General features: G+C 53.9%; 1 protein-coding gene across 3 annotated transcripts in view; it reads left to right on the top strand.

Moving 5' to 3' along the window:
- Positions 1–25,418, top strand: part of ADAMTS17 (ADAM metallopeptidase with thrombospondin type 1 motif 17) — a 332,233-nt gene that overhangs the window by 206,854 nt on the left and 99,961 nt on the right. For 2 of the 3 annotated variants that reach the window (XM_060179312.1, XM_060179313.1), the window contains exons 20-23: positions 228–432; positions 5,063–5,215; positions 11,855–12,032; positions 13,670–16,119. In XM_060179312.1, the coding sequence (XP_060035295.1) occupies positions 228–432; positions 5,063–5,215; positions 11,855–12,032; positions 13,670–13,839 (706 nt within the window). In that variant the 3' untranslated portion in view covers positions 13,840–16,119. Of the gene's footprint in view, positions 1–227; positions 433–5,062; positions 5,216–11,854; positions 12,033–12,652; positions 13,318–13,669; positions 16,120–25,418 lie in introns of those variants that run through there. The other variant, XR_009546590.1, reaches the window with a different exon arrangement.

Genomic DNA, 25,418 nt, shown 5'->3' on the forward strand with positions numbered 1-25,418 from the left:
TTCCAAGCTCAGCCGTCATTGCACTAGGCATCAACCCACTCAGCTCACAGCAGCCCTCTGCCCCAGCACTCTTGAACCATTGCCAAGGTCAGCCCAAAGTTCTCTAGGTCACACTGTGTGTCTCACTCTTCTGTCCCTCCCACCCATGATTTGCCTGGATGTTCCTTGGGAGAGACTGGCTCTCCACCCATTGGTCTCTCACTGTTTCTCTTTCTCCTCTTGGGCAGGTGGGTGGCAGGCCCTTGGGGCACCTGTTCGGCGACCTGCGAGAAGGGCGTCCAGCACCGGGAGGTGACCTGCGTGTACCAGCTGCAGAATGGCAGCCACGTTGCCACCCGGCCCCTCTACTGCCCAGGGCCTCGGCCAGCTCCCGTGCAGAACTGTGAGGGCCAGGACTGCCTGTCTATCTGGGAGGCCTCCGAGTGGTCACAGGTGGGTGCAAGCTCTGGGCCAGGGTCCCTGGCGATCCACCCCAGCCCCTCTGTGGTATGTGAACCCTCAAAAGCCCCCAGAAGCACTCAGAGCTATGTGCCAGCTCACGAGGTCTGACCTTTCACCAGGTACAGGGACCCGGGTTCAAGCCCTTTTTCATTACATGGAAGCACCTGCGGGTGGCGGGGGGAATGGAGCTTCAGCAGTGGTGAAGCAATGCTATGGTTTCTCTCTATTTCTCAGCCTCTGCATAGAGGGAAGGGGAAAAAGGCCACCTAGAGCAGTGGGTTCTTGCCTGCACTGAGCTCCAGTGATAACCATGGTGGCAACAGCGAAAGAGAATGCATGTTGTATTGTTCATAGTTTATACTATCCGAGCCTGATTTTATGACAGTTTTTCCTGTAAGTCAAATAGATGGTAGGCAGGTGAGCAGGCAGGATGTGGGACAGGTTTGATGGTCAGATAGGCAGGATTGATAGAAGCCCACTTTTTATTTCCTCTGGGCCCCCTGGTGCTGCTCTGCTGCCAGGCTGGCACCGAGGGGCACAGACAGGCCCTTTGGATTCCCAGGAGCCTGAGCAGATTCCAGGCTGCAGTCAGGGGGAGCTTGGAAAGAGGTCAGTCAGGCTTGGGGTCCCGCTCTGAGGACCCATCCAGGAATGCCAGGCTCTCTGTCCCCTCAGGCGCTGGCCTGGCCTCACCTTGACGCCTCCAATGTCTGGCTGGACAACATGCAAACAGAAACAGACCACAGGGCTCACCCCTCACACACATGTGCTCGGAAAGAAATGGAGAGAGTAAGTCCAAGACACTCTTCAGTGTGGAAAATATGTTCAGGTTTCCTTCATGTTGCCAGACAGTTGGAGTTATTTTGAATCTGAAAGACTCAATCCCAGTGTTGAATGTCAGGGCCTGCTGCTCTGCCCCTAAGCTGACTTTCTGGATGTGGCATGGCGGGGCCTCCTTACAGACCTGAATCCTTGCCCGGCCCCTCAGGACATTGAGAGGGAGGAGGTCTGCCAGAGTTGGCTTTTGTATGGTTCACTCTTTCTCTGTGTGCACTTAGGGTTGTGAGGGTAACACCCAAGGGACAGCGACGGCTTTGTGACTCCCTCCCCTTCTCCTTCCATGAGCCTCAGGACCTTCATCCCCAGCTTCTGATCCAGACAAGATCCATGCCTTTATCAGATCAAAAGCATACATTTTCTACTTGGGCTCTTTCCTGGGTGTGTGGGGGGGGAGGGGTGTGAAGATAGATAATAGATATAGATATATAGATAGCTTTCTTACCAAAATAACCAAACCTGATGTTATCAGCTATCATTACTAACGTGGACACCATATTGGAATGTGTGAGGGAACTGGAGTGAGACTTATAGAGAACTCGGTCACCATTTTTTTTTTTTTTAAGATTTTATTTATTTATTTATTAATGAGAAACATAGGAGCAGAGACCCAGGGGCTCGAACCACTGCACCACCTCCCAGACCACTCAGTCACCATTTCTGTAGCTAAGGGGATACCTGGTCTAAACCCAGATGGTGTCTACCCAGTCAATCATTGGCTAAGCCTGGGCCTGCAGGATCCTCCTTTTTTTCTTTTTTTTTAAATTTGTTTATTCATGAGAAAGGAAGAAAGAAAGAGCCAGACATCACTCTGGTACATGTGCTGCCAGGGACTGAACTTGGGACCTCATGCTTGAGAATCCAGTGCTTTATCCACTGCACAACCTCCAGGACCACTAGGATACTTCTTTCTTTTTCTTTTTTTTTAATATTTATTTATTTTCCCTTTTGTTGCCCTTGTTTTTCATTGTTATTGTTATTGGTTTTTTCATTGTTATTGTTGTTGTTATTGATGTCGTCATTGTTAGATAGGACAGAAATGGAGAGAGGAAGGGAAGACAGAGGGGAGAGAAAGACAGACACCTGCAGACCTGCTTCACCACTTGTGAAGCGACTCCCCTGCAGGTGGGGAGCTGGGGGCTCGAACCGGGATCCTTAGGCTGGCCCTTGCGCTTTGCACCACGTGCACTTAACCTGCTGTGCTACTGCCGACTCCAGGATGCTTCTTTCTAAACATGAGTTTGGAGCCAGATCTCTCTCTCTCAACACCCCCCCAACACACACACACAGACACACATAAGCACACTCCTCACAAAGCTGGCATTTCTGCCACTTTGACCCATGCCAGCACCCCTCCCCTTTGGGAAAGAGGACAGGCCAGGGTCTGGTCAAGAAGCAGGCTGGCCCAGGGAGGTGGTTTAGTGCTTATGCAAAACAACTTAGATTCATGTCTGAGGCTCTGAGGTCCCACATTGAAACCCCAGCATCCCTGTAAGCCAGTTCTGAGCAGGGCTCTGGTGGGTGGGGGCTGGGGGTGGGTGGAAAGCAGCTGGACAGTGAGTGTTTGACTTGACACTGAAAGGAAGCAGCCTGGAGGAATACAAAGCTGGGATTCAGCTGGCAGTGGGCCCCTCCTGGCAGAAGTCAGGTTTGTGTGTGCTGGTGCCAGGGAGGAAGTCTGGGAGTCCTATGAGGACAGGGTGGATGGAGTGGACAGGGGGCCCAGAAAGGCCCTACCCTAAGGGCCTGGGGGCTCCCCCCCCAGCTTCCCTCCTGGTCCCCCTACCTTCCCTCCTGGGGGCTGGGGCAAGGGCTCTGTGGATGCAGCCTGCCATGAGCTGCCACTTGCATTTGGGGCGTCTCCAAGGCAGTACCTCATCTCATACACAGGGTCTGGTACATGCATTCTCCATGACCCCCAATACCCCACAACCCTTCCAAAGCTTAGTATGCATCTCTTTGAAGACAAATCAGTCTAAGTGAGTCTGAACAACTGCAACAAAAGGACCTTCAGAACTGGGTTACATCCATGGAGTACATGAATCAAGATGGCAGCCAGCAAGGTGGTTCAATGGGCAGAGCACAGGACTGGCAAGCATGAAGTCTTCAGCTCCCTTTTATGTTGCTAAAGGTGGGGGACTCCCCACAATGGCTGGGGCCCCAGTACTTGAGTGGAGCCCGTTGAGAATCCCCATAGGCTGGGGCTCTTTGTTGCACCTTCAACCTGCTGGCTCCAAGGCATCCCCCATCTGTGTGGGGACTGGTCTTCTACAAATGACCAATCAGTAGGAGGGGTCCCTCCCTGGACCTTGCTGCCTGGACCTAGGGCCCTAGACCTCTGGGTGCCTGTCCATGCCCCTCCCCATCGTTGCCTCTTGCTGTCTCTGAGGAAGCAGAGCACACCAGGGAATGCTGCTCCCTGACCTCCCTTAGGCAGTGCCAAGGCCTGTCATGCACGCACGACTCCACAGCTCCTGGGCAGTTTTCTTCATTCTTTTCTCTTCAGATAGAAAAGGAGAAAGAGGGAGCCGGGCTGTAGCGCAGCGGGCTAAGCGCAGGTGGCGCAAAGCACAAGGACCGGCATAAGGATCCCGGTTCGAACCCCGGCTCCCCACCTGCAGGGGAGTCGCTTCACAGGCGGTGAAGCAGGTCTGCAGGTGTCTATCTTTCTCTCCCCCTCTCTGTCTTCCCCTCCTCTCTCCATTTCTCTCTGTCCTATCCAACAACGACAACAACAATAATAACTACAACAATAAAACAACAACAAGGGCAACAAAAGGGAATAGATAAATAAAATAAATATTTTTTTAAAAGTTTTTAAAAGAAAGGAAAGGAAAAAGACATGTAGAGGGCAGAGGCATCCTAACTCTGTTCCACCACCCGCAGATCTTCCCCCAGTGCCGTGGCACTCTCACGGGGTGTGAGGGTTAGGACGGGGTGAGTGTCCTTCCAGCCCCTCTCTTACCCATCTGCATCTACATCAAAACCATCGCTGTAGTGCTCTGCAGAGGCCTGCCAACTGCCCTACGTACAGCCAACTCAAAGACTCTGGGGAGAGAGGGAAAGAGTGAGAGAAAGAGGGCATTGGGGGCCGAGGGCGGGAAGGTGGAGGAGGACTTATTGGGGTTAGAAGTGGTGTGCAGATAACTACTACATGGAAATAAGAAGTGGTACTCATGTGACAACAGCCGTCTTGTAAATTGTTTCCCTTCTTCTTCTTCTAGCGTTTGCCCTTCTTCCGTAGCCAGTCAGCAGCGTCAGGTTGAGCCTGATGTCTGCTTGTTGCTGGCTTTGAAAGTGACTGGGATCCATGTGGATTCAGTCGGCTAGGAAGGATCGTCAGTTTCCCCAATGAATGGGTACTCACGGGATGCACCACGAGAAGGTCGATCCAATGCATCCCATTGTTTCCCTAATAAAAGGGTAAAATAATAAAATCTGTACGAATAGATAGGGAAAAAAAAAAGAATTGATACCAAGTCCCTCAAGGGCCCACCAGTCTCTGGCCTTTAAACTCCTCCACTGCACTGTCCCCTTGGGCCTGAAAGCAGGCCCACTCGACTTGTTAGACCTTTCAGGCACCCCGAGTTCTCCCAGCCCTGATGCCCAAGACCCTCCTGTCACTGGTCACTTGCTGGAATCCCAGTCTGGCCTGAGAAGACCAAGAGCCTATAGGCAGTGGACCTGGCAGCCTCGCCAGTCGTCTCTGGCCTAGAACACGGACTCCGTGGGTGTGATGGACCTGAACCCAGGGCCAGGAGTGACGCTGGGTGGTGTCTTGCAGTGCTCTGCCAGCTGTGGCACAGGAACTCAGAAGCGTACCGTGACGTGCACCAACTCCCAGGGGAAGTGCGACCCGTCCACCAGGCCTCGTGCTGAGGACACCTGTGATGACTATTCAGGCTGCTATGAGTGGAAGACGGGGGACTGGTCCAAGGTGAGTGCAGGGTCCTCAGTACACATTTGGGAGACCACTGCTCCCCCCCCTGCCCCAAAGCACAAAGCAGGGTGTTGGCCTGGCATCCGAGCAGAGTGCTGTCATCCTGCAGTGGACCAGACAAACTTGGGGGGACCCTGGGCAAGGCAAAGATGTGTGGACTCCATTCATATCTGGAACCTTGGACAGACCTGAAAGGTCCTGGAAGGAAAGGGGAGGCAGCATCCTGGGGGGCAAGGAAGGATGAGCTACTGGGGTGGGGGGACACTTCCCTGGGGGCAAGGAAGGATGGATACAGTCAAATGGCAGGCTCTGTCACTTAGGAGAACCATTCAGGCTTCCAGATGCTTCCCCTCAGATGCTCCTAAGTAAACTTCTCTGATAAGAGAGCACACCTCTGTGAAATAACCCTGCTAGCTTCTCTTGCTCTCTGTCCACGCAAAGATCTTGGGCTTCCCTGTCCTTGCAGGTCCTGGGGGAGGGGAGGCCCTGCTTCCAACTCTTAAGGTCTCAGCCAGAATCCATAGGTCAGCAGACTGCAAATTCAGAAAGTCAGGAAGATCTCAGAAGTAAGGCTGTGGACAGGAGGAAAAGAAAGTGTGAAAGGGAGTGGGAGGGAGGGAGGGAAGGAGAGAGGGCGAGCAAATGAAGGGGAGTATAAGAAAGCATTTCCAGTTTCAAGCCTGGAGCAAAGACAGTGGGGATCTTCATTATTGCTGAACCCCACTATTTCAGGTTTCAGCAGCTTCCGAGGTTGGCATTGCTCATGCCAAGTCTGGGGAAGTCGCTGTCAGAAATACTTTTGAAGAGCTTTTGACGTTTCACCAGCCAAATTCCTTTCTGTTGCAAACAGAAAGTGAGATTATTGTAAGGGGCTTCTTTCTCTCTCCCTCCCCCCACTGCCACCACCATTCTTCACTCTCCCAAACTGGCCCATGTAAGGCTGCCTCCCAGAGAAGGGCTCACTGAGATCATGGGGTACTTGCACAGGAGACCCTTGCACCATACCCCCAGTCTCCTTTTCAGCCCAGATCCTGTGGGGCAGGAAACTGTCGAGTCCAGGACTCACACACACATTACACATAACTGGAGCTGCGTTGGACAGCCCCATTTCTCAGGGCTCTCAAAGCATGAGGATCAGGCATTAGTATTTGTCATGGTGGTTTTATAAATGACAGAAGCCAAGAGAGTCCCTGCCATGGTCATCAAGATCTGCTAATGTAGACAAAGGGAACAGTGCGGGCCTGGGAGTGGGGGCAGCCATTGGGGGGGGGGTGTCAGGGTGCTCTGGGTCCTACTGCTGCAACAGGTGTGCTGGGAATGTGTGTCATGCGCCTGTGTGTCCTCCACAGCCCTGGCCACAGCGCCAGGGTCAGGACCACACAGAAACGCACAGGGGCACTGGGTGGTGGAGCCACTGGTTGAGTGCCCAAGACCTGGGTTCAAGCCCCACCTTGCAGGGATGGGTTCATGAGGAATGAAACAGTGTTTCAGATTGTTGTTAAAATTCGGAGGCTCTAGCTGGCCGGGCTAGCTTCACGGGCGGGTAACAGAGACTACCAGAGACATACGGCTGGGCAGGGAAGCTGTATTTCTTTATTCAGGAACAACGATTCATAAACTAACCCAAACTAATCACCAAACAGAACTCTGCTGCCTCTTTGCCCCGCGACGGCGCCAAACACACTCTCTAACTCTGGAACTCTCCAACTCTCTCGGGGTTCCTTGGGGCGGGGCCAAGCGGGCCCACGAAACTAGCAGGACTGATCCAATTTTCTTGGCAGGGGGAGAGCTAGAACAAACTAATGTAAAGCATACAACGGTCAGGACCACACAGAAACACACAGGGGCACCGGGTGGTGGAGCCGCTGGTTGAGTGCCCAAGACCTGGGTTCAAGCCCCTACTCCCCACCTTGCAGGGAGGGGTTCATGAGGAATGAAACAGTGTTTCAGATCTCTCTCTCTCTTTCTCTCTCTCCCCCTCTCTCCCCTTCCCTCTCAATTTCTGTCTCTAAAATAAGCAAGTAACCGTATTAGAAACAAAGCGGGACACGCACAGGTCCAGTGCCCAGCATGTGTGCGCTGCTAGGTACGTGATCATCCTCCCCACCATTGCCACCTTCACATCACAGCCAGCAATCTAGAAGCTTAGCCGGTTCTGCTTGATTGCACACCATCTCCCTGTCTGTCGCCTTGGCATTTGAAACAGAAGAACCTGCCCTCTTTCTCCCAGCATCACTTGTCTGCCTTGTGGAAACCTGTTTTTCACTGTCACCTCTTCATCTGCATCCAACATAAGTAACTAAAGCACACCTTTCCTCTTTGCTCTCAGCACCTGAGATCTCTGCTTCTGGTTGCTCTTCCAGAGAAACTGCCACCCCATGTGTCTGTGACCACCTCCTACCCCCCCAAAAACACACACTGGAAAAGACCTCCCCAGGATGGGTGGGGGTCCCCAGCTTTGTCATGTGTAGCTGCAAAGGGGGCTGCCCGACTTCAGGCTGTCTGAGTCCTGAAATGGCTTCACCTCTGGATTTATTGCTGCTCCATTGTCCCCATTTCCTGAGGCTGTCTGTCTGGGGAGTATCATTAAATGTAAAGGGAGTAAACAGCTTTTTTAAAATGCCCAGCAGTGAAAGAGGGCTGCTAACAAGCCCAGGGGTGCTTTCTGTGGCTCTGTTGGTGGCATTGCATGTCTTAAAACATGACTTCACAGCCATGCTTGGGGATGAGCCTATGCTGAGTGACACAGCAGCACCCACCGGGGAATGCTAATGCCTGGGCTGCCTTGACTGCTGGCACAGGGACAGGGCACCTTCAAATCAGTTTCGCAGACCTTTCTGGAACCCTGGTTGACCTCAGGAGCAGAGCAGCCTCGGACTGTACTTCTGGAGGTCTCGCCAAGCTGCTGGCTCCGTGCAGGGCGCCGGCAGAGGTGAGGTCTGCGTGGCTGCCGGGAAAGAGAGTTCCTCGGACTGGCCAGGCTGCTCTGTGTGCCTGTCTGGGCTCCTGGGAGCCCCGGCCTGCCCTCATGCGCTTGACCTGGAGCTTGCTGCCCTTGCTCAGCACCTGCCTAGCTCTCAGGCTCCTACCCCAAGCCCTCTCTACTCTGGAAATCAGATTATAAGGAACATCTCATTACCCTCAAGCCACCAATAAAGAAAAGGAAGGGGCTCGGAGATAGTTCACTCGGTAGAGTGTGTGCAAAAGGCTCTGGGTTCAAGTCCTGAAAGCAGGGGCACTCCCTGGATGGTGCAGAATGGTGCGGTGGTGCCTCTCCTCTCTTCCTTCCTCTCAATTAAAAAAAAGAAAGAAATTATTAGCCAAGGATGTGATGCAGCACCACATGAAAGTTCAAAAAGACAGAAACAAAGATCCAGAGAGGTGGCGTCACCTCCCTGAGGTCACACAGAGAGTGAGTTGGAGCTGCTGTCTTGACTCCAGCCAGGCATGAGGGCCTCCCTGTGGATTCTGGGCTGAGGGCAGGCCCTACGCCACCTCAGCTCAGAGGAAGCTGCAGCAGACACAGAGGCGGCCGCAGCCCGCAAAGGGTCACTCATGGCACTCTCCAGTTTGCTCTTCCCTGAATGGTGACTCCGTCCCCCTGCAGCACCCTGGTCACCACCATCCGCAATCACGGAGGCGCTGCCCGCTATGAATGTCTATGGGCTGCTCTCGCAGGCTAGGGGCGACACACTGGGTGCTTTGCACTGCCCTGCTTCGACTTGGCACAAATCGACACAGCTTGACGGCTCCTCAGGACGGGACGGCCCGGTCCGTGTTGGCATGGCCAGTGTCGGCATGGCTTTGCTCTGCGTCGGTGCCCCTTGGCGCAGCATTCATGAGCTCTCACAGCCGTGTGTGACTCTGCTCGTGTGCGTGCAGCCCCGCAATGCTTGTGTGGCTTCCTTTTGCGATCTCACAGCATGGCGCTGCATTGGGCCCGCATCTTTCCTTCCTCTCAGCCCACGAGTGTGGGCACCACTCCCCAGACTGCGCTTGTGAGCACCCCGTAGACACTCCTTATTCCCTGCTCCCTGGTGTGTGCTGATGAAGTCCTGGCTTTGGGAGAGGACAATGGTATTTCTTTGCTTCCTCTCTCTCTTTATTTTTTTAAGTTATTTTTATAAGTGATTTATAAGTTTATAAGGTTAACAGGCGTATAATTCCACACCACACCCACCGCCAAAGTTCTGTACCACCAGCCCCCTCTCTTTGCTTTGTAACCCTGGCTAAGCCCCTTATGCGTCCTAAGGAGCCTTCATTGGGCTTGCCCACATTAAATGTTCCTCAGCAGTGTGTGGTGCTCAGGCAGTTTAAGACACCCCCTGGTCCTGTCACTTGAGTGACAGAGGACACGTTCTTCACTAAATGTCCAGCATCCTCCTGTTCTCTGAGAAGAATTTGAAGTGAGAGCCTCGGCCCTAATGTTTGAGCAGAGCTCCTGCTAAGTCTCATGCGCCTGGACAAATCTCAGCTCCTTCATGGTGCGCAAAGTCAGCTCTGAGCTCCACACAGCCCGCAGGGCAGAGATTCAAGTGAAGTCAGCCGCCACCCCTCACAGCCCCCTGAGGAGCTGTCACAAGCCCTTGAGGCCTTGCTGGTAGGAGTCCCACTCGGCAGATTTCAGCTGATGGCCAAGTCCCCAGCCCCAGGGACACCCTCAGAGAGGAGTCACATCACTGTAGCACCTGCTCCACTGGTGGGAGCTTCCTCACCCCTGCACCTTAGCTCCCTTAGTCTTCGGGTGTCCCCATGCTGACTCCTGAGCCCCCAAACCTATATCTGTCATGCTTCAGGAGTTCTTGGAGTTGTGAGGAGCAAGGCCAGAGCCCAGGACTTGGGGCCAACCTTTCCTGTGACCTTGTCTGACCAGGAGACCTCTGCTCTGCTCTGCTCTGCTCTGCTCTGCTCTGCTCTGCTCTGCTCTGCTCTGCTCTGCTCTGCTGGTGGGAGGGGAGTGGTCCCTTTAGAACACTGTTGCCTCTGACCCCCCTTTATCCTCCCCAAGTCGCAAAGCTGTCAGACTGAGAAACACACTCCTTGGGTTATTAAAGTCAGGCAGAGCCACTGGCTGCAGAGAGTGAGTGCCCCACTGTCACACAGGTCCAAGGGCCTGGCAGTGGGGATCCAGGGTCCACCTAGTGTCAGCATGGCCCCACTGCCCTCCCTTCACTCCAAGTGGGGGAGTAACTCCAGCTGAGCTCTCAACCCCCGCCCACTGTCTCTGCTTTATTAAGTTGTGTAGCGTGTGCAGAGTGTACCCCGTCACTCACTGTCACTGTGGGGGTTCTGGGGACACCAGATGGAGGGGGCATTCACCTGGCTCTCTGGTAGGGAGGAGCCCAATGGGCAGATGCTCCTGAGGGCTCCTGGGCCAGCAGTGGCCTATGGAAGGAGGTGGGGAGGTGGGTGGCAAGCTCCCTGGGAAATATTTGACAGCAGTGGTGGGGGTGGGGGGATGGCCCAGGTCTGCAGGCGCCAAGGTGCCAGCAACTAGGGACAAGGCACTTGGTGTCTGGATTTAAAGTGTTAGATGCTCGGGGTAGCCTGGAAGGTAACGCAGTGGATGGAGCGCCAGACTTTCATGTCTGAGGCCCTGAGTTCAATCCCAGATGCTGCATGTGCCAGAGTGATGCTTTGATTCTCTCTCTTTAACAACTAAATAGACCCGTATATACATTCTTTTTAAAAAATGTTAGTGGCTGGGGTTTTGGCACAGAGGTGGAGTGCAGGACTTGTACATATAGAGTTCCAAGTAGAGTGATACTCTGCTTCCTCTCTCTCCATTAATCTGCTGAAGGTATGTGTAAAACATTAGAGGCACTGTGAATCCCTGAGTGTATGACGCGGAAGTGCGCGCACAGCACTTTCCTTAGCTTCACTTCACCCTTGCCCTAATCCTGCAGGCTGTGGACAGCTCAGCTGCAGTCAGACCTGGGCGTCCCTCCACACCCAGGGAGGGCAGAGTGCTGGGGTGGGGGGGGATGCTGTGATCAGAAAGCCCCTCACTGTGGTTGCCACCGAGTCTCCCTGCTACTGTCCCGAGAATGTCCCAGCCCGATGTCCGCTTAGAGCACAGCCGAGAAGACCTGCAGGGCTGAGATGCAGCCTGCACACGGGAATATTTGAGCGCTTGTCTGGTGTCTCAGCCAGCGTGGCCCAAAGGCCAGGGGCCTAACCAGCAGACAGTTCTCCCATTCTGGCAGCTCGAAATCCAAGGCCAGGGGACTGGTGGCTTCTGTTCCTCCGGGAGGCTCACTGTCTGGCTTACCATCTTACTCTGTCCTTATATGACAAAGACAGAGAGAAAGCTCTGGGGTCCTCTTCCTCCTCTTCCAAGGACACTGACCTCACCATGGGGGTCCACCGGTAGGACCTCACTTAAAGGCTGCATCCCTACAAGTCATCCAGTGGGGTACCCGGGCTTCTGCCCATGGATGCTGGGGAGACACAGAAATGCACACCCTGCAGCACCACTCCACCAGGGCCCCATGCAGGCACCCCACTTGCACTAGAATTCTTGTCAGCTCCCCAGGCTGCCATGCAGGGGTGAGGCACAGGGTGGCAGCGTGGTGGGGCCGTGGCCCCAGCCCCCCGGCCAGCTGCAACCTCACTAAACCGTCCCTGTCCCGACAGTGCTCGTCCACCTGCGGGAAGGGCCTGCAGTCGCGCGTGGTGCAGTGCATGCACAGGGTCACCGGGCGCCATGGCAATGAGTGCCCCGCCCTCTCCAAGCCCGAGGCCTACAGACAGTGCCACCTGGAGGTCTGCAATGACAAGATCAACGTCAACACCATCACCTCCCCTCGCCTCGGTGAGTTGCCCCCAACTTTGGGGGAGCTGCATCCCCCACCCCAGTCAGCAAAGCCCTGCTAGGGATGCTAGTTCTGGAAGCCAGAGAGCCCCCTGCTGGGGTGTTAGGTGAGCCCCGGGAGAGGCCAGCACTTGCTTATCTGCCCTCTAGAAGGTCAGAGGTGACAGGGACTTGGAGCTAGAACACCTGACAGAGTGCACACTTCACCCCGTGCGAGAACACAGGCTTGAGCCTCCAACTCCAGGTGGGGGGACTGCCTCAGTCTGGAATCAAAATGAAGAATGACCAGTAGAATAAGCAGGAAGCCCAGCAGGCACAAACTGAAGAAGTAAACAAATTTGATGGTGCAGAGTGGAATGTCACCTCTTGTCACACAGAAGGTGTTTCCTAACCGCAAAACTAAAGTACAACTTCAGAATGGCCAACTAACCTCTCAGCCCATAAACTGGTTGTGGGCTTCCTGTGCATGAGAAGGTCAAAGGCGAAATCACTTCTAGCAAGGCAGGACCTGGGGGTGGGGGTGTCCCATGGAACCTGGATGCCTGGGAAGAAGGCAGAGGTGTGCATGGCTGTGCAGGGAGCATCTCTGTGAGCGTTCGGTCCTGGGTGCCCTTCCTTAGGCCAGCGGGGCACCAGAAGAGGAAGGATAACTACTAGCCTGACATATCCTTGGACATATCCAAGTTCCAGCTTTGTCCAAGAGACACTCGACAGCTGCTTCCCCTGATGCGGGAAGAGTATCCTGAGGAGAAAAGCTTCCAGGCAGCCATGTGGGGGGCTCTGTGAGCCTGGAGAGGAGCACCCAGGACTTTGGCAAGTCTTGTTCCTCCCAGAGACCTCCTGCAGGCAGGAGTACCGGGGCTTTGGCATGTGGATGCTGAGGAATCACAGATATGTACACCCTGGGGCACTCTTCCCTGGGGCCCCTGTGTAGCCACTCCACTTGCCCTAGAGGTAGTGCCCTCTCAGTGGACTGGGCTCACCTGCGTATGCTGCGACCGCAGACATCCACTGCGCTGAGCCATTCTGCCTCACAGATGCCCATCCTCAGCTCCACAGGGCCAGCCGGAGCACTCAGCCCAGAGTAGGGGGCAGGGCCCTCACCTGAGGCAGCCATGTTGGCGCACTGCCCAGTAGCCAGAGGTGACACAGAGGCATACCCCCATAGAGGAAATGGCCATTCAGGTGACCCCAGCAGGGGGCATGGCCTCCTTGTCTGTGTGGGCTCCAGTATGCACACGAGTGAGGGTGGCCCTGGAGTGTGTCAGAACACAGGCCACCAAGAGTCGGCGGTAGCACAGCGGGTTAAGTGCACATGGCACAATGTGCAAAGACCAGCATAAGGATCCCGGTTCGAGCCCCCAGCTGTCCACCTGCAGGGGGGTTGCTTCACGAGCAGTGAAGCAGGTCTGCAGGTGTCTCTCTTTCTCTGCCCCCCTCTGTTCTTCCCTTCCTCTAGCCATTTCTCTCTGTCCTATCCAACAATGATGACAACAACAATAACTACAACAACAATAAAACAAGGGCAACAAAAGGGAAAATAAAAAAATAAAAAGAACACAGGCTGCTCAGTGCACGTATCACAGTGTCCCCTGTCCTCCATAACCCTTGGGCTCTCTCTCTCCACTGTCTCCCAGCCGCCCTGACCTATAAGTGCACACGGGACCAGTGGACAGTGTACTGCCGGGTCATCCGAGAAAAGGACCTCTGCCAGGACATGCGGTGGTACCAGCGCTGCTGCCAGACGTGCAGGGATTTCTATGCCACCAAGATGCGCCAGCAACTACCGCCACCACCAAGCTCATGACACGATGCCCCCCCATACACACATGCACGTGCTCTGAGTCCTGGTGATGTGGCTGGTGGGAGGCCATCCACCTGAGAGACACCAGTCCTGAGGCCAGGGTCCCCCCAGAGCACACAGCCGCGCCCCCACAGGCTGTGCCCAGAAGCTAGTCACACAGGATGTGAACCTGTTTGCCATTAGTGCTTTTGTACCTGACACATTGCCCTCAGCCGCCGGCTGGCTTTCTGCAGTAAGGGGAGCCAGGCATGACTCACAGACCACCTGTCACTATTCAGGTCCCATGCCTCCGACAGCTGCCAACAGAGGCCACCTGGAGCGCTTCTGTTTGAGCTTTCTTTTGACATTTGAAATCTGGTGCTTGGTGGGAGGAACAGCATCCCCAAAGTAAGACATTTGACATTAAAACAGGCATTATTATGAAAGCTGGCAACACCCTGCATGGAAAGACAGCCGTCAGTATGCCTGTGCGCATGGCATGTCTGCAGGGAGCCAGGACTTCCAGTCATGAAGCCACCACCGCTGAAGACATGCTGGGCCCTGGAAGCCTTCCCTGAGGCTCTACGTCTGTGTCCGCCAGCAAGGACTTCCTGTCCTGTGTGGTGCTGCACAGTGCCCAGCCAGGTAGAGTATTCTGGAAGGGTCTGGGTTTGCAGAAGCATGTGGCTTTCAGATCTCCGCTGTCCACCCCTTTGGGAAACGGAAGAGCCTTTCTTCCAGGTGCTATGAAACTGAAAGTGGACACATGCTGACTTGGGCAGCGGGATTGCTTCCTGGTTCAGAACTGAGCTCAAAGAGCTTTTTGTGGGGGGCTCTCCCCCTTCTGGGAGGGCTCTCCTCTAGCTAGTACTTCACAATACCTGGCTGCCTGCTGACCTTAGCTTCTGTCCTAGGCTGATTCTTTTAGGACCCCTGAGGGTCTGAGCTCAGACCTGGCTCTCCTCCAGGACTCACTCAGCGCTCCTGCGGCACCATCATGGCCAAGCTGTCACTCTTGCTCCCTCCTCCTGTGGGGCAACAATGACACTCCAAAACCCTGCAGGTCTCTCCCTCCTTCGCCCTCCTGTCCCCCTCACAACAGCCCACCCCTCTCCTCTCAGAGCCTCATTGAGAGCACAGAAAGGAGGAAGGTGCTGCTTGACCCCTGAGCTGGCAGCGGGGACCCCAGGTGCTAGAAAGCTGTCTGTGGGCGTTCGATGGGTGCTAATGTCCAAGGATTCACTGTGAGAAACCTCCAGCGCCTCCCTCACTGCAGCTGGCGCTCACCCATGCTCTCAGCCACCAAGCCCAGGCCACACGCTTCTGTTTCTCCTTTTTTTGGTGCTGCATTTATGTATCTGGCTTCTCTCTTACGGCGCCACAGCTTTGGGCTGAACTTAAAGGAGAGTGAGAGAAGCAGTTGCTCTGTTCCCAGGCCTGTCCTCTTGCCGTTGTAACAGCCCCCAAGGCAGAGAGGTGCCCTGGCCACCTTCACTTCTCCCTGAATCCAGGAGGACCACTGAGAAACCTCCTTAGGTGCTTTTTGGAGAGGAGTGAGAGGTGCCCAGCTGGAGTGGCCCCCAGCCCCTGACCTCTGGCACTAGCTTCAGGGCCTGCCCAGCTCAGGCTCTGACACCAGAAGAACCCCCAGACCTCCACTTCTACAAAACCCTCCAGTTCTTAGGGAGCTAGAGTTCCATTTTCTCTGAGGCCCCAGATGGGCTGGGCTTCACTCTAGAGTGTTAGGAAGACCCCAGCGTGCAGGGGGCTGAGGCACAGAGCCAGGCAAGCACTGGTACCTCCAAACGTGCCCCCCCAACCCCAGATCTATCCCTGGGACACCCCCAAGAAAGAGAGCCCTGTGTGTTCACGGGTTGACGTGATGCAGTTGACGGGTCTCTGTGGTGAAGAACATGCTGTACTTCCACTAAGTACTGTACCTTTCAGGTCACCCCGAGGTGCTACTGGCTTCAGGTCCGAGGGCGTGTTTGGTGCTATTTTCATTGGTGCAGATGAAAGCCCCTGTCTGGACGGCCCTGGCTGTGCCCAGAACAGGGCTGACTCCCTGGCTGGGCTCTCGGGGTTCTCTCCTCGGCCCTACATCCCAGAAGCCAAATATATACCTACCACTAGTTAACGCACATTATGTACTGTGCCCACGGTGTTTGCATTGTGCTCTCCGGTGATGGTTTTACAGGCAAGGGAAAATCAAGAACAACCCAGGGACAACCCTATACAGGAAAAACTAGGCATTTCATTGGAAACTGGTTGGATATGTTTAATAAAGTGGGTGTTTTTGTTTTGGTTTGGTTTTGGTTTTTGTTTTGTAACCATTTTCAGTTGTCTGTGGTGTGATAGGCGAAACCCAGTCCTTGTGGACAGAAGCAGGGCACTGGGGCGGCCCTTGGCCGACCGTAAAGGCCATGATGGCCTGCCACGGCTGTGGACGTGAAGTCACAGGAAGCACACCCCTGAGGAGTGGCCGTGTCTCTCCAGGCAGCACTAAGTCACCAGTTCCTGGGCCTCCTCCCAGCTGCTGGCAAAGCCGTGGGCAGGTGGGGAAGAGCTGTGAGTCACTGGGGAGATGCAGTGACCCCTGCTTCAGGGCCCCTCAAACAAAGCTCAGGAGCCTGGGGAAACAGCTCAGCTGGTAGAGAGGAGGACTTGTCGGAGGCTCCTACTTCAATCCCCAAAACTGCATGTGGTGCTTTGGCTTCTCTGTTTCTCTCTCATGTGAAACTCTCTTATATGTAATAAAGTCTCTAAAAAAACAAAAACTCAAAAGTGCTCAGGCTCTGAGCATTCAGGGGCATACACTTGCCTTTAACCACCTTGCTCTCCTCCTGTCTTTAGCCCCCACTCCACCTCTGCTGACCCCCCAGCTCCTGTCCCCCTGCAGGTGGGGCAGAATAGGGGTGTAACAAGGGCTGCCAGTAGCCTTCGTGCACTGGGTCACAGCTCCTGCCCCTGGGGGCTACATATCCTCCCAGCATCAAGGAGAAACAACACCCCGCTAAGAACATGAGCCCTGCTCCCTGGGAAGCACTTCCTTTTCATGTTGGAGCAGCACCCAGAAGCCTCAGGGACTAAAGGCCCTTTGTGTATCCATCAACAACCCCACACACACACACACACACATATACACACATCACCCCATGTGGCCAGAAAGCTGGAGCTCCAGTTAATTCTCAGGAACAGCCAGCCAGCCGCCCCGGGGAGCTCAGGCCTCCTCTCTGGGATCACCTGCCAAGAGCCACAATGGGTGGCTCACAATCATTCCAGTTCACCAGATGGGATCAGCAAGCATCCCTGCTGCCTCAGTTTCCCTCCCCAGCCCCAGTCCAGTGCAGCCGTGCCGCTTGTCTCACTAGCCCTTGAAACATCCATGTGCAAAGCATTAGCTGGCAACCTCTCAGTCAGAGCCCAGGCTGTTGAGAGTGAAAGGATGGAGGAGGGAGGGTGGTGGTGTACCCAGTAGAGCACACACATTACCATGCATGAGGACCTGGATTCAAGGCCCTTGGTCCCCACCTGCAGTGAGCAACTTCACAAGCAGCAGTGTAGTGCTATAGGTCTCTCTCTCTCTATCTCTCTCTCTCTCTCTCTCTCTCTCTCTCTCTCTCTCTCTCTCCTGCCCTATTTCCTGCTGCTCAGGCCAGGGCTGGGGTGAACTCTGACTCTGACCCTGGGTGGGGGAGCTGCTCTCCTCCAGGGCTCCCTGCGATCCCTGCGCTCGAGATCGCCTCCTTGGGGGCCAGGGTAGGACTGCACCCACAAGGGGAGAGGGTGCCGGTATGGCTGGGAGAAAGTGGGGAGAGCCTGGAAGTAGGGCCTGGGCCCCCTGGGAAGTATGTGGCTACTGGTGTTCAGAACGGACATCTGCACAGATGAAGGAGCAGTGGGTGAGGAGGAGGAAGGGGAGACTGAGGCGGGTGCAGGGCAGACCTGTCTTTGAGAAAGACAATCCAGGCCCATTGTCCCACCTCCTCATTGTCTGACTGATCAGGTCACGTTGGTGCCAGCTGACTCCTGTCACTGGCTTGTCGGGTGCAGGTGAAGGTGGGTGGACATTCACAGCGTTGCAGGTGCATGGACGGCAGTGTACCTCCCCCTTTTGTTCGCTTATGTCTCCCTAAGAGGTGTGCTCCCAAATTATGTCTCTGACCTGCGTTCTGGATCTTTCTGCATGCCATGTCCTGTATCACAGACCTCTCCTGGGGCCCTGTAAAGCTGCCTGAGGTCTCCCTCCTTCCTTTCTGGCACCTTCCAGTCTGTGCTTCTCAGCCTCCTCAGAGCATCATTCTAGAGCGTTCATCTCAGCATTCTCCCACTTACACTCCCCCAGCAGCTCCCCATCCCTGGAGTTTCCTCTCCTCACTGCCTGTGTGACTGTCCACTTCCTCTTCTCCCAGCCCTGTCTCTCTCTCTCGGTCACACAGTCTCCTTCCTGCCCCAGGACTCTCCACCTCTCTCCAACGGTGGACCTTGGCAGGTCACAGTCCCTCTCTGATGTCCCCCCCCCATAGTTCTTCCCATGGCTGAGTCTCTGCACCCATCTTGTCTCCACTGATAGGCGGCTTCTCAGACTCTTGTTCCCTGAACAGTCCGCCTAAGGTGGCTCTTCCCTCCTGGCAGCCATCTTTACTCCCTCCTCCATGTTAGTTCAACCTGTCATTACTGCTTTACTTACCATCCTGTTTCCCACCTAGAAAGTGAGTGCCACCAGGACAGAAAGCATGTCCCTCCAGTGTATCTGTGTGTCCCCAGTGCCTGGCACACGTGACTCCAGTCACACATCAATAGACAATATTCCATCCCATGATGCACCACACACACAGCAGCAGCCCCAGGCAGCCAGTGCATACGGCCTCCTGGGCAGCGCAGACCAGGCCCCCAGGCTGTGGATAGCGCTGTCCATTCCCCCGCTGTTCCCCACTCACTGAGGAACACATGGCTGTGCACTTGCCCTCTGCTGGTGACAGTGTGTGGTGTTTAGACTTAGATTCTACCGGGGGGGACATTTGAGATTGTACCAGAGGGTGTTTATCAAGTAGCTATTAGTCAGCAACAACAAGCTATCTTAGGATCTTCACACCCTCACCCTTGTTAACCCTCCTTTGCCCTCTGGCACAGGTCTTAAGATGGTCCCAAGCAGTCGCCATGGTGACCTCACAGCAGTTTGCTCTCCTTTTCAGTTTATCTTTGGGACCAGAGGGTGGCTGACTCAGGCCTTGGCCAGGATGTTTGTGTGGCTTCATGGAGTGGAGCGCCGCCATCTGGAGTTTGCTGGAATAAAACGAGCCACAAGGCGCCCTGGGTTTTGAGGGCAAGCCCTGCCTGGCCGGGACCCTAGGGTGCTTCCTTGGGCATCTCCTGGAGCAGAGAGGGGCTGCTCTCATTACTCCCCCACATGTGGTGAACTTGTCTTCCCCCTTGGCGGTGAAGACCTCTCCAAGAAAGCAATCCCTTTCTGCCAGGGAGGAAGCTCAGTACAGAGCTTGCACTAAGGTCCCAGAGGTCACAGGTTCACTTCCTGGAGCTTCTCACCCTCCCTCTACCCCCCTCCCTCTCTCAACCCCCATTCCCCCCAGCCTGCTCCTTCCTGCTTCCCTTGTGCTACTTCCCTTCCTGCTCGCCAGTACACCAGCCCAGCCTGTATCCATCCTCCTCCCTCCCTCCCTGCGTGATTATCCACTTCTGCCTTTGGCCCCATTATACCTGCAGGAAATTTCTCAGAGAAACAGCGAGCAACTCTAGAGGCTGTTCCCTCTCTCTCTCTCTCTCTCTCTCCCTCTCCCTCTCCCTCTCCCTCTCCCTCTCCCTCTCCCTCTCCTCTATCTTAAAAAAAAAAATAGATTACCAAGTGCCGTCCACAAATTGCCTTTCAAACCTCTCAGCCAGGATCCTTGCAAGCTGGCTGCTCCCCAGAATGCTAGCTTTCCCAGGATGCCCTTTCCAGCCTGGGCCCAGGTGTGCCAGTCCTGGGGCTAATGACCTGGCTCCTGTGAGACTGGCACTCCAGGCATTGAGGGTGGTTTCTATATGCCAGTTGCTAGGTTTAACGCGCCTGTGCTGGAAGGCTCGCCCAAGCACCAACACGCCGTCGGGCCAGGAGTTGCAAGGTCGACGTGTGCTTGTGCCCATTGACATCCCTAATACTGGGACAGAGATAAATTGAGAGAGGCGGGGAGAGAGAAGGAGACCTGCTCATGAGGCATCCCCCCATAGGTGTGGAACAGGGGCTTGAACCTTGAACCTTGCGCACAGTAAGGTATGCGCTCCACCAGGTACACCACCGCTAGGCTCCCTGCCTATTGTTCTAAATAAAGTTTTATTGGCACATCCTTCATGTATTATCCTGCACTACAAGATGACAGCTAGCATTCCTTATCCAGCAGGTACAGACCAAAATTGGGAAAAGGTGGCAGGTGTTGGGTGGACTGAGGGCTGGGGCCCAGGCCCCTCCACTCCAGGGAAGTGGCAGGAGGAGGTGCTAGCCCACAAAGGAAGAGGCAGGGCTGGGGTGCAGAGCCGCACACAGACCTGAGAGCTGTGTGTCTTGGTATGTGGAGGGTGTGTCTCACGTCAGTTCTCTCCTGTCTCCTGCCCAGAGCTTTGACTCCACGGCTAGCCTTCCTTCACGTCTCTGTGGGGTCCAGCTGCAGGGGTGGATTTACGGCTGAACCCACCTCAGAATGGGGTCTCTTACAGCTGTGAGACCACCCATTCAGAGCCACCCAGGGTCACCACTCTCATGCTTGAGAAAGAGTGGGCACAGCTGAGTCACTTCCAGCCCCCCCCCCAGGAAGTCTCTGCTTCCAGGAGCTTTGGGGAGCCTCGCAGAGAGGGGTTGCTTACAGGCCCAGGAGAGATCCACCAGGCAGAGGAGACAGGGACACCCCAAGCAAGGAAGCTGATGATGCCAGGGGCACAGATGGACCGGAAATTTCTGGAACACAGGGCACAGGCTGTGGGTGTTGGCAGCAGAGTTGCAAAGGCCAGCTGGGCTTCCAGCCCTGTGCCCCGACCAGGCCAGGCAGGGCCCAGTGCAGACAGGGGTTCCGCAGCGCTTTCTGCATGAATGGACGAGGACAAGGACTGGCTGGGGCAGACACCCGGGCTGGGCTCAGGGCAGGGAAGGACACCTAGTTGGACTTTGCTGCATCTGAGCGGCCATGCCAGGGCGGCTGGGGGTGTTGCTGGGCAAGGCTATAGGAGCTGGCTGAGCCAGGCTCCCAAAATAAATAGCCTGGACTATTTGTCCCTCGAGGACCAAATATGCTCCGGGGGGCCTGTCTCGCTCACCCTCGCGACGTCCATGTGCAAAGCATTAGCCGGCAGCCTCTCATTCAGGGTCCGAGCTGTTTAGAGAGAGAGGATGGGGAGCACCCGGTAGAGCTCACGCGTTACCATGCATGAAGACCTGGGTTCAAGCCCCTGGTCACCCCACCTGCAGGGGGGAAGCTTCACAAGTGTAGTGCTGCGGGTGTCTCTCTTTCTCTCTGTCTCTGTCTCTCAACCCCTGTCCTGACTGAGCCCGTCTTATTTTCTGCTGCTCCCATGGACCACTCATGCCAGGGGATGCGGTGACCTCCGACATATGACCCAGGGCAGGGGCCACTCTTCTCCAGAGCTCTCTGCACTCGAGATTGCCCTCTGGGGGCCAGGGGAGGACTGAACCCACAAGGGGAGAGGGTGCCGGTATGGCTGGGAGAAAGTGGGGAGGAGAGCCTGAAAGCAGGAGCTGGGCCCCCTGGTAAATGCTCAGGTGGTGACGTTTCCTGCTGTGTCCCCCCCCCCCCCCCCAGAGCTCCCTGTGGCGCTGATCTCAGTACAGGCCCTGTGCTAAGCGCAGAAGGAGCCTCACAAGCCTCACATGGGCCCCAAGGTTTGTGTGTGCTCAATGCCATGCTACACGTGGGCCATGGTCTTCTCTTCTTTAAACAGGTAACCTGGGGCCAGCAGTTGGATAGTTCGAGTCCAACCCCCATCACACTGAAGGAATTTCAGAGCTGTAGTTTATTTCCTCCTCTCTCCCTCTCCCTCTCCCTCTCCCTCTCTCTCTCTCTCTCTCTCTCTCCTCTTCCTCCTCCTCCTCTGCCTCTCTTGCTCTGCCTCTCTGTTTCTGTTTTTCTAGCTGGAAATAAAAATAGGAATAATATGACCTGCTATGCAAAATTACTCTGAAAATTAAGCTGCACATACTTCAATGTACATATAAGTATTTACAAAGCACCTATCCAGGACCAGGAGACAGCTCGCTCAGTAGAATCAGTGCATGCTTTCCCATGCATGAGGACCTGGGTTTGAACACCACGCTCTAGGGGAAGTTCACGAGTGGTAGAGCGGTGCTGTGGTGTTTCGTCTATTACTCTGTCTTTCTTGCTCTCTCTGATATTGTAATGTGGATGGGGGGAAGAGTAGGGGAAGAGTCCACCAGGAGCAGTGGAATCGTACAGGCCCCCAAAAGCCCCACTGACTAGAACCAAAATGTCTAGGGCAGAGTCTGGCATACATGGAGTTCAGAGAGATGGAGCCAGCGTTACTGCGCACAGTGTACTAGCAGGCCAATAGCTGTCTCTATAGCTCCAGGCTGGTTTTGTGTCTTATCCCCACACCCACACCCCGACGCCCACCCCAGCTTGACTCTTGAGGTTAGGTCAGCTTCCAGACCGGTGGGACTCTGAGGAAGTCCCCATCTGCAAGCAGAGCTGGCCCCTGGCCCCTCTCTCCAGCCGAATACAACATTGGTATTTTCTGTGGAAATCTTAAACCTCACCTTGTAATTTGGTCTTCATTTGGAGCTTTGAAAACACAAGATGGACTTTCCCCAGACACATGCTGACTACTAATCATTGCCTTCCAGAAAGCTCAGCAGCTGGGCAGCCATCTAGCCCCTGAGATCATGGATGGGGTTGGACTAACCTCAAGGACCGGTTACCACACTATGTCATCTGTTCATGAATATCATTCAGTGAGCTTTGTCTCGAGAAACTTTAAACCTTCATGGCTGAGCTGACCGCCATCTTTGCTCAGCACTCAGGAGCATGATTAGTGGTGGCACCAGGCCACACATAAGTTGTACACAGCTCAGACTTGAACTCGCGACTGATTAGCCCTTTAACAGTGCCCCCTGAAAAATGCAGTGTTAATGGCTGGCCCTGGTGGTCTGTTCCTTCCAGAAACTCATTATTAAATCTGCTTGGAGTTTTATAGCATCCCTGCTGGAGCCCAGGATCTACTCAAGGACACAACTGCTGAGTAATTGCTAAGCTGTGAGCCACTGGCTGGAGTTGGCCAGACAGTGTAGACTATAGCCCCAGCTTCCTAGAGATGAGGGGAAAATTCCTCTGGTGGGGGAAGTCAGTGTTCCCTCCAGTGGCTCATGTTCCCATGGTTTGGGAAACAGGTGACCTTACATGGCACTTGGGGTGGGGCAGGTAGGCAGAAGAGGGTGTCTGAGGCTGTAACCTTGGAAAGTGGCAGAGGGCAGAGGTTACATCTTCAGAGGTCAAACTCTTACCCACAGGATGAAGTTGAAGGCTGTCTGAAGGTAGGTAATAGGAGTGAATACCAGGGCAGAAGAGGCAGAAATGTGAATTCACATGGAGAAACAAGAACACTGATAGAGGTTGCTACCTCAGCATGTCTACAAGATAGTGGCCAAAAAATAAACATATAAACAACCAGTGTTTACATTCCTGCAGAAGTCATCTGTTGAAGCCCCCCCCCCCATGATATTTGAAGATGAAGCTTTTGTTAGGGTTAGATTAAATCATGAGGATGAGGCTGTTATAAAACAATAGAGACTAGTGCCTTTAATTACAAAAAAAAAATAAAGAGGAGGAGGAGACAGGAGCCTCCTCCCCCTTTAAGTGAGAATGATGTAACTGGAAACTGGTTCTCTACAAACCAGAGAGAAGGCCCCACCACTGCTCATCTCACCACAGTTCAATTCAACCACCAAGCACCTGGGTACTGGGTTCCCCAGGCTATAGAACCGAGGGAATAGGTGTTGTCTTAAGTCACTCAGTTTGTCATACTTTGTCGCAATGACCTAAATTAAGATAGCAGCAGAATTAGAATTCTTAGGACTGCTTCATTCTCCTCTGTGACTTAGAAAACAACATCCTCACAGTATATAAGCCAACCAGACCCGACAAACATCCTCACAGCAACAGAATGCACAAGTACATTCGTCTTCAAGTACATACAGAACATTATCCAGGATCATTCTCTAGAACAAATGTATCACTTAGAAGTCGGGATAACTATACAAAGGATTAAAATCACGCAAAGCATGTCCTCCTGCCACAATGGGAGAAATCATCCGTCACCGAACAGGGATGTGGGGGATCAAGTTTCAGAAATATGTGGAAAGTAAACACACTCCTAAATCAGCAGTGAGCTCAGTAAGAAAGCCCAGAGGAATGGGAGCATGGTTTGAGAGGGAGCTCAGCGCTATGATACTCACAGCATGCAGATGAAGTGTTGCCCTGAGAGAAGCAGCTCTGCCGGTGCCCCTCCCACAGTAGCTCAAGGCTTTCCAGCATCCAGACAGAAGAAACGAACAGCAACTCCAAGTGAAATGTGTAAGGGAGGAAAGAATGAGAGTGAAAACGAAAGAAAGAATAGAAAAGACAAGGGAAAACCCACGGTCTCTGTTTATGAAGTAAAGTTTAAAACTAAATAAAGTTTAAAATCAACCTTTTTTTAAAATTTATTCCCTTTTGTTGCCCTTGCTGTTTGTTGTCGTAGTTATTGTTATTGATGTCGTTATTGTTGGATAGGACAGAGAGAGATGGATAGAGGAGGGGAAGACAGAGAGGAGGGAGAGAAAGCTGTCATCTTGTAGTGCAGGATAATACATGAAGGATGTGCCAATAAAACTTTATTTAGAACAATAGGCAGGGGAGAGACAGACACCTGCAGACCTGCTTCACGGCTTGTGAAGTGACTCCCCTGCAGATGGGGAGCCAGGGCTCGAACCAGGATCCTTACGCCAGTTCTTGTGCTTTGCACCACATGCGCTTAACCCACAGCGCTACCGCCCGACTCCCAAAATCAACCATTTTTTAACTAGGCTGATTAATCTAAAAGAGAAGAGCTTGGGTTGATAGATAACTCCTACCTGTAATTCGCCTGCTTTGTTATGTATGTGGTCCAAGTTCAAGCCTGACCTCCCACACACTACATTGGGGTGTGGGAGGGGGCAGGGAATGCTTCAGTGCTGTAGCATTTTCTCTGTCTCTCCTTGGAAACGTCAGCCCAGAGCAGTGCAAGTCCCAGTAGTGACCAAAGCAACAAGCAAACAAATCTCACAGCTTAAATGACTAAAGCCAGGGTTGAAATAGATGGTTTTGAGGCCAGGGAGATGGGGCAGTAGATAAAGCACCGACCTCTCGTGATTCTGATTTCAGTCCTTGCATGATACATACTGGGCCAAAGCTCTGATGTGTTCTCCCCCCACACACACACCCTCATCTCTCTCTAGATGTATGTATTGTAGTTTTTTAAAAATTCTTTTTAATATTTATTTATTTATTTATTTTCTCTTTTGTTGCCCTTTTTTATTGTTGTTGTAGTTATTATTGTTGTTATTG

The sequence above is a fragment of the Erinaceus europaeus genome, chromosome 20 (genome assembly GCF_950295315.1).
Source record: "Erinaceus europaeus chromosome 20, mEriEur2.1, whole genome shotgun sequence".
In the NCBI taxonomy this organism is placed as follows: Eukaryota; Metazoa; Chordata; class Mammalia; order Eulipotyphla; family Erinaceidae; genus Erinaceus; species Erinaceus europaeus.